A 9,515-nucleotide genomic window follows, 5' to 3' on the forward strand; every position below is an offset into this window, starting at 1 on the left:
TTCCCGAGCGCAGGTGGATGAATTCTTGTGATAATCAACCGAACATTTCCTATTACGGCTCTCTGTGCCAGCCAATCTGTTCAACATTCTATCCCGAAAATATTTCAGAGTGGAAAATAGCTGGATGAGTACCTGCAGTTCGGCAACCATTCGAGTGACTCAGAGCGCAGTGCAATGTTTCCATCTGCGCAACAAGAATTACATGGGAGGACCCGACAACAGACTGAAGTTTTCGCAGACGTCAAAAACTATATAAGGGGTTCTAAACCGATGCTGTATAGCCCGACAATACATTTTATTTTAGCAGTAAAAGTTTACTATTTCGTGTCCAACAGAAGTGCGCAACGATGTTTGGTGGAGTATCTTTCGTGTGTTTGCTTCTGGTGCTGTTATGCGATATGGCATCGGTAGCCAAAGTGTCCAAGAAGTCCACCCAGGGTCGGCAGTGTTTGGACTTACCGGAAGAAATCCTCGAGCAAATGTTTGGGCGGCTTTCGGTGGGCGTCCTGAGTGCGTTCCACCACACTCTGCAGCTTGCACCATTGGAGCGGAAGAATCTCACCTGCCCATCAGCGGGACGCCCTGTCCCCGACAGGAAGTCTCGGATCCCCGTCAACCTTCTCAGCCTGTCTCCCTGGGCATACAGGTAGGAATACCTGGGTCTAAATGTCAAGAGGGCCACAGTAATTATGAATGGGTCAATATAATTATCTATGGTTCTCCTTCAACAGGATCTCCCACGACCCCGCCAGGTATCCCAGGTTCATACCCGAGGCATATTGCTTGTGTAAAGGCTGTCTGATAGGACCGTTTGGTCAGGAGAGCGACCAGTACCGCAGCACCCCTGTGTACATGCCCTCCGTCATCCTGCGACGCACAGGGTCCTGCGTTGGGGGGCGCCACTCATACACAGAGAGCTACGTATCTGTGGCCGTGGGGTGCACCTGTGTTCCCCTGCTGGAGAAGGATAGGGATGCGCAGAGCAGCAACCAGAGCCTGGAGAGAGAACACACAAAAGCTGACGAGCTCAGCTCCAACGACAAGAACATATAAAACATCCATGGAAAGCAAGGCAATAGAATAAAGGGCTGTATAATATGTATGAAAATGTATGGTTGGCTGTATAACACAACACGGTGTACCTAGCAGCAGCAGCTTTTGAACAGTAATTTAACTCTAGACACACACTGCCACCTGCTGGTGAATGGAATTATATTTCATGATCATCTAAGCATGTTTCCAGGCCTTCATAACAGTTTTTATTTTCTGTGTGTGTATGAAATATTATTTACACTGAGGTCAAGCATACATGAATACCATTATTCACTTCATAATTCTGTCATAAGGGATAAGAAATCATTAAAAACCATCTCCCGAGTCTTTGTTATCATGGTCCCCAAAATGAAACGTTGGAAGTCTGACAGGCAATGGACATTGCCCAACAAGTTGGCCTTCCTTGCGACAGTCACAGACAACATCAGTCAAGTCAGTTCTGTGGGATGGATGAATGCCAGACATCACGCCAGTAAGGACATTTATAAACAAAGGGTTGTCTCGGGACAGGAGTGCGCTCAGACAAGCTATCCTGGAATATGACATCACAATATTAGCATGTGTAATTGCGGTCAATGTGCTGCTAACAGCTTAGCTTCCTCCACTGTCCCATACTGGATTCGAACCAGTGATCCTCTGCTTCGCAACATACCTGCCCGCCCTCCTTGACAACGTACCAGACGATTGAGCTAAGAAATAAGGTAGCAATTGGAAAGCCTCTTTGCTCCGTTAGATCTGTACAGAGATCTCCCGTCACTGAAGACGACATTCTGTACCACGAAACATGTTTACCAGTCCTCTGGTTTACCTATTTGAGAAACTTTTCCCGTCACCAAAGGCAAATCTATAATCCGGAATGCCTTACCAGTAGGGTTGGCCGATATTACGATAGTATCGTCTATCGACGATGATTGACAGCCATTGTCGATGGTGACAACATAGTGATGTAACAGATGATGGTTTAGCCTATTTGATCTTTACTGGCGCAGCGCAGTAAAAAACAGAGTCAGCAGTGCACAGCAGGGCAGCACTCGAGTAATTTTCCTATTCCTATTTCAATAAATATGTTATATACAGAACTCAAGAGAGGAATGTAGTCAAGACAGAGCGGATGCATGGGCCTCATAGCCTAAACCTATTACTAACTATATTGTGTCTAGTGGTTTAAAAAAAACATAGGCTATATTCCCTTCTCTCTCCATTTGATAGGCTTTGTATGACTTTTGGCTGCATGGCTTTCTTCTGATAAAACGATGAATAAAGAATCCATCTCAAAACATTGTTTGAATAGCCTAAAAACATAAGGTAGCCATGGAACTAATAACATTAATAGCCTATAGAAACATTGAATGACAACTTTAATAAAGTTTAAGCTTATTAAGAAATAAATGATCCGTGCGGGGCGGAAAAACCTTGACCCTCCATGCGAGGTTTAAAACTAAATGGCCAATAACCTATCCTCCTACTAGGCCTATCATAAAAGCTTTAAGACAAGTTAAAATTATCAACAATATCAATCAATTAATCAAATGTATTTATAAAGCCCTTTTTACATCAGCAGATGTCACAAAGTGCTATTCCGAAACCCAGCCTAAAACCCCAAACAACGAAGCACGGTGAATAGGAAAAACTCCCTAGAAAACCAGGAACAAACCTAGAGAGCAACCAGGCTCTGAGGGGTGGCCAGTCCTCTTCTGGCTGTGCCAGGTAGAGATTATAAGAGTACATGCATTAAGGCCAGATTGTTCTTCAAGATGTTCAAACGTTCATAGATGACCAGCAGGGTTGTAGAGGGTGCAACAGATCAGTAACTCAGGAGTAAATGTCAGTTGGCTTTTCATAGCAGAGCATTCAGAGTTAGAGACAGCAAGTGCGGTAGAGAGAGAGAGGTTCGAAAACAGCAGGTCCGGGACAAGGTAGTGCGTCCGGTGAACAGGTCAGGGTTCCATAGCCGCAGGCAGAACAGTTGAAACTGGAGCAGCAGCATGACCAGGTGGACTGGGGACAGCCAGGAGTCATCAGGCCAGGTAGTCCTGAGGCATGGTCCTAGGGCTCAGGTCCTCTGGGGGAAGGGGGGGTAGACAGGAAGAGAGAGAGAATTAGAGGGAATATTCTTAAATTCACACAGGAGAACAGATAACACAGGAGAAATACACCAGATATAACAGACTGACCCACTTTGCCAAAGCACAGCCCCAACAACACTAGAGGGATATCAACAGACCATCAACTTACTACCCTGAGACAAGGCTGAGAATAGCCCACGAAAGATCTCCTCCACCACACAAGCCCGAGGGGGCACAAAACCAGACAGGAAGATCACGTCTGACTCAACCCACTCAAGTGAAGCACCCCTCCTATTTTTTTTTTTTTAATTTCACCTTTATTTAACCAGGTAGGCCAGTTAAGAACAAGTTCTCATTTACAACTGCAACCTGGCCAAGATAAAGCAAAACAGTGTGACAAAAACAACAACACAGAGTTACACATAAACAAACGTACAGTCAATAACACAGAAAAATCTATGTACAGTGTGTGCAAATGTAGAAAGAGTAGGGAGGTAAGGCAATAAATAGGCCATAGAGGTGAAATATTTACAATTTAGCATTAACACTGGAGTGATAGATGTGCAGATGATGATGTGCAAGTGGAGATACTGGGGTGCAAAAGAGCAAGAGGATAAATAACAATATGGGGAGGAGGTAGTTGGGTGTGCTATTTACAGATTGGCTCTGTACATGTACAGTGATCGGTAAGGTGCTCTGACAGCTGATGCTTAAAGTTAGAGGGGGAGATATAAGACTCCAGGTTCAGTGATTTTTGCAATTCGTTCCAGTCAATGGCAGTAGAGAACTGGGGCTTTACCTAGCAAAAACTTATAGATGACCTGGGGCCAGTGGGTTTGGCAACGAATATGTAGTGAGGGCCAGCCAACGAGAGCATAAGGTCGCAGTGGTGGGTAGTATATGGGGTTTTGGTGACAAAACGGGTGGCACTGTGATAGACTACATCTAGTTTGCTGAGTAGAGTGTTGGAGGCTATTTTGTAAATGACATCGCCGAAGTCAAGGATCGGTAGGATAGTCAGTTTTACGAGGGTATGTTTGGCAGCATGAGTAAAGGAGCCTTTGTTTCGAAATAGGAAGCCGATTCTAGATTTAATTTTGGATTGGAGATGCTTAATGTGAGTCTGGAAGGAGAGTTTACATTCTAAACAGACACCTAGGTATTTGTAGTTGTCCACAAGTCAGAACCTTCCAGAGTAGTAATGCTAGCCGAGCGGGCGGGTGCGGGCAACAATTGGTTGAAGAGCATGCATTTAGTTTTACTAGCATTTAAAAGCAGTTGGAGGCCATGGCAGGAGGGTTGTATAGCATTGAAGCTCGTTTGGAGGTTTGTTAACACGGTGTCCAAAGAAGGATCAGATGTATGCAGAATCGTGTTGTCTGCGTAGAGGTGGATCACCAGCAGCAAGAGCGACATCATTAATATAAACAGAGAAAAGAGTCGGCCCGAGAATTGAACCCTGTGGCACCCCCATAGAGACTGCCAGAGGTCTGGACAACAGGCCCTCTGTTTTGACACACTGAACTCTGTCTGAGAAGTAGTTGGTGAACCAGGCGTGGCAGTCATTTGAGAAACCAAGGCTTTTGAGTCTGCCGATAAGAATGCGGTGATTGACAGAGTCGAAAGCCTTGGCCAGATCGATGAAGACTGCACAGTACTGTCTTTTATCGATGGCCGTTATGATATTGATTAGGACCTTGAGCGTGGCTGAGGTGCACCCATGACCTTCACCCATGGAGAGGGTACGGTGGGATTCGAAATGGTCGGTGATCTGTTTGTTAACTTGGCTTTCAAAGATTTTAGAAAGGCAGGGCAGGATGGATATAGGTCTATAACAGTTTGGGTCTAGAGTGTCTCCCCCTTTGAAGAGGGGGATGACTGCTGCAGCTTTCCAATCTTTGGGAATCTCAGACGATACGAAAAAGAGGTGGAACAGGCTAGTAATAGGGGTTGCAACCATTTCGGTGGATCATTTTAGAAAGAGAGGGTCCAGATTGTCTAGCCCAGCTGATTTGTAGGGATCCAGATTTTGCAGCTCTTTCAGAACATCAGCTGTCTGGATTTTGGTGAAAGAGAAGCGGGGGGGGGGGGGGGGGGGGGGCTTGGGGATGTTGCTGCAGGCGGTGCTGAGCTGTTGGCCGGGGTAGGGGTAGCCAGGTGGAAAGAATGGCCAGCCGTGGAAAAATGCTTATTGAAATTATCGGTTGTGACAGTGTTTCCTAGCCTCAGTGCAGTGGGCAGCTGGGAGGAGGTGCTCTTATTCTCCATGGACTTTACAGTGTCCCAAAACTTTTGGGAATTAATGATACAGGATGCAAATATCTGTTTGAAAAAGCTAGCCTTAGCTTTCCTAACTGACTGAGTATATTGGTTCCTGACTTCCCTGAAAAGTTGCATATCGCGGGGGCTATTCGATGCTAATGCAGAACGCCACATGATGTTTTTGTGCTGGTCAAGGGCAGTCAAGTCTGGGGTGAACCAAGGTCTATATCTGTTCTTAGTTCTACATTTTTTGAATGGGGCATGCTTTTTAAGATGGCGAGGAAAGCACTTTTAAAGAGCAACCAGGCATCCTCTACTGGATGACGTCAATATCCTTCCAGGATACCCGGGCCAGGTCGATTAGAAAGGCCTGCTTGCTGAAGTGTTTTAGGGAGCGCTTGACAGTGATGAGCGGTGGTCGTTTGACCGCGGACCCATCACGCATGCAGGCAATGAGGCAGTGATTGCTGAGATCCTGGTTGAAGACAGCAGAGGTGTATTTAGAGGGCAAGTTGGGACAGGCAAGTAGGGACAGTATGGAAGAGCACTAGTAAGCCAGTGACTCAGTCCCTCATAAAAAAGGCAGAGAATCCCAGTGGAGAAAGGGGAGCCGACCAGGCAGGGACAGCAAGGGCGGTTCGTTGCTCCAGTGCCTTGCCGTTCACCGTCGCACCCCTGAGCCTGACTACACTCAATCATAGGACCTACTGAAGAGATGAGTCTTCAATAAAGACTTAAAGGTCAAGACTGAGTCTGCGTCTCTCACATGGATAGGCAGACCATTCCATAAAAATGGAGCTCTATAGGAGAAAGCACTGCCTCCAGCTGTTTGCTTAGAAATTCTAGGGACAATAAGTAGGCCTGCGCCTTGTGACCGTAGCGTAAGGGGATGGTTGCCATTTTACGGGCTCCTAACCAACTGTGCTATTTTGTGTGTTTTTTTCGCATTGTTTGTAACTTATTTTGTACATAATGTTGCTGCTACCATCTCTTATGACCGAAAACAGCTTCTGGTTATCAGAACAGCAATTACTCACCTCGAACTGAACAAAGATTTTCTTTAAAGAGTCCGATGCAAAGGATATACTGTTTTTCAGAGACCAGGCCCAAGTCCCCGCCATTCACGTGAAGAAAAGACGGAGGTACAGGAGGCGGAGATCGGGGTGCCTTGTGAGAATTTGTCGGCGAGTGGGTAAGCCGCCTCTACCATCCGTTCTATTAGTCATGGTGCAATCACTGGAGAAAAAACTGGATGAGCTCCGTTCGAGACTATCCTACCAACAGGACATTAAAAACGATAATATCTTATATTTCACCGAGTCGTGGCTGAACGATGACACAGATAATATACAGTTGGATTGGTTTTTCCATGCATCGCCAGGACAGAAAAGCTATGTCCGGTAAGACGAGGAGTGGTGGTGTGTGTCTATTTGTCAATAACAGCTGGTGCGCGATGTCTAATATTAAGGAAGTCTCGAGGTAGAGTACCTCATGATAATAATACCACAATATATACCAAAAGAGGTTATCTATATTTTTCATAGCCGTCTATTTACCACCACAAACCGATGCTGGCACTAAGACCGCACTCAACGAGCTGTATATACAGAAGCGTCGCTCCTAGCGACGGGGACTTTAATGCAGACAAACTTAAATCTGTTTTATATCATTTCTACCAGCATGTCACATGTGCAACCAGAGGACAAAAAACTAGACCACCTTTATGCCACACACAGAAGCATACAAAGCTCTCCCTCGCCCTCCATTTGGCAAATCTGACCATAATTCTATCCATTTTTTACATTTTACATTTTAGTCATTTAGCAGACGCTCTTATCCAGAGCGACTTACAGTAGAGTGCATACATTTTTATTACATTTACATACTGAGACAAGGATATCCCTACCGGCCAAACCCTCCCTAACCCGGACGACGCTATGCCAATTGTGCGTCGCCCCACGGACCTCCCGGTTGCGGCCGGCTGCGACAGAGCCTGGGCGTGAACCCAGAGACTCTGGTGGCGCAGCTAGCACTGCGATGCAGTGCCCTAGACCACTGCGCCACCCGGGAGGTTGAGTACCTCATCCGCCTGATTCCTGCTTTAAAGCCAAAAAACTAATGCAGGAAGTACCAGTGATGACGTGGATGCTACACTACAGAACGTTTTTGTTAGCACAGACTGGAATATTCTCTGGGATTCATCCAATGGCATTGAGGAGTATACCACCTCAGTCACCTCAGTCACCGGCTTCATCAATAACTGCATCGACAACGTCATCCCCACAGTCAACCTCCCGTACATAACCTACTGTACATATCCCATCCAGAAGCCATGGATTACAGGCAACATCCTCTTCAAGATAAAGGTTAGAGCTGCCGCTTTCAAGGAGCGGGACACTAATCCGGACGCTTATAAGGAATCCCGCTATGCCCTCCGAGGAACCATCAAACAGGCAAAGCGTCAATACAGAACTAAGTTCGAATCTTACTACACCGGCTCCAACGCTAATCGGGTGTGGCAGGACTTGCAAACTATTACGGATAACAAAGGGAAACCCAGCCGTGAGCTTCCCAGTGATGCAAGTCTACCAGACAGGCTGGCAGACGTACTACCCCCCCTCAGACACTGAAGCATGCATGAGAGCACCAGCTGTTCTGGGCGACTGTGTGATCACGCTCTCCATAGCCGATGTGAGCAAGACCTTTAAACAGGTCAACATTCACAAGGCCACAGGGCCAGACGGATTACCAGGACGTGTACTCAGAGCATACGGCAAGTGTCTTCACTGACATTTTCAACCTCTCCCTGACCGAGTCTGTAATACCTATCTGTAATACCTACATGTTTCAAGCAGACCACCATTGTCCCTGTGCCCAAGAAAGCGAAGGTAACCTGCCTAAATGACTACCGCCTCATATCACTCACGTCGGTAGCCATGAAGTGCTTTTAAAGGCTGGTCATGGCTCACATCAACATTTCTCCTTAATCCCGGAAACCCTAGACCCACTCCAATTCGCATAGCGCCCCAACAGATTCACAGATGACGCAATCTCAATCGCACACTCCAATATGTCCCATAAACATCACAAATGGTCCTTTTGTTTGATTAATTCCGTCGATATATGTCCAAAATGTCCATTTATTTGGCGCGTTTGATCCAGAAAAACACCGGTTCCAACTTGCTCAAACATGACGACAAAATATATCAAAGGTTACCTGTAAACTTTGCCAAAAAATGTCAAACTACTTATGTAATACAACTTTAGGTATTTTTTAACATTAATAATCGATAAAATTGAAGACGGGGTGATATGTGTCCAATACAGGATTAAAACGATATGTAGCATGCCTTCTGTTTGATTGAAACGCATGTCTAGGACACCAGGAGTGCCTCGACTTCAAGATGGCCGTATTTCTTCATTACACAAAGGAATAACCTCAACCTATTTCTCACGACTGTTGACATCCAGTGGAAGCCGTAGGAACTGCAAGCAAGTTGCTTAGAAATCTGGTTTCCCAATGAAAACTCATTGAAAAGACAATGACCTCAAAAAATAAAAAATTCTGGTTTGTCCTCGGGTTTCACCTGCTAAATAAGTTCTGTTATACTCACAGATATGATTCAAACAGTTTTAGAAAATTCAGAGTGTTTTCTATCCAAATCTACTAATAATATGCATATCTTATCTCCTGGCGATGAGTAACTGGCAGTTGAATTTGGGTATGTTTTTCATCCAAACGTGAAAATGCTGCCCCCTACCCTAGAGAAGTTAACAGCTTCTACCCCCAAGCCATAAGACTGCTGAACAATTAATCAAATGGCCACCCTGACTATTTACATTGACCCCTCCCCCCTTTTTGTTTTTACACTGCTGATACTCACTGTTTATTATCTGTGCATAGTCATTTTACCCCACCTACATGTACAAATTACCCCGACTAACCTGTAACCCCGCAAATTGACTCGGTACCGGTACCCCCTGTATAAAGCCTCATTATTTTATTGTGTTATTTAACTAAATGTTTTATATTTGTTTATTTAGTAAATATTTTCTTGAACTGCATTGTTGGTTAAGGGCTTGTAAGTAAGCATTTCACGGTAAGGTCTACACCTGTTGAATTTGGGGCATGTG

General features: G+C 45.4%; 1 protein-coding gene across 1 annotated transcript; it reads left to right on the plus strand.

Moving 5' to 3' along the window:
* The first annotated feature begins 283 nt into the window (after window positions 1-283).
* Window positions 284-1,377, plus strand: il17d (interleukin 17d). Its single transcript, XM_039014007.1, has 2 exons — window positions 284-646; window positions 732-1,377. Exons 1-2 carry the CDS (start codon window positions 348-350, stop codon window positions 1,051-1,053), a joined length of 621 nt encoding a protein of 206 aa, XP_038869935.1. The 5' UTR covers window positions 284-347; the 3' UTR covers window positions 1,054-1,377.
* Window positions 1,378-9,515: the final 8,138 nt, after the last annotated feature.

Source organism: Salvelinus namaycush, chromosome 19 (genome assembly GCF_016432855.1).
Source record: "Salvelinus namaycush isolate Seneca chromosome 19, SaNama_1.0, whole genome shotgun sequence".
Classification (NCBI taxonomy): Eukaryota; Metazoa; Chordata; class Actinopteri; order Salmoniformes; family Salmonidae; genus Salvelinus; species Salvelinus namaycush.

Excerpts from the sequence above, each read along its gene's own strand:
- il17d (XM_039014007.1), top strand. The coding sequence starts at position 348 with ATGTTTGGTGGAGTATCTTTCGTGTGTTTGCTTCTGGTGCTGTTATGC. Across the intron at positions 647-731 it reads CTGTCTCCCTGGGCATACAG|GATCTCCCACGACCCCGCCA; the intron begins GTAGGAATACCT and ends CTCCTTCAACAG.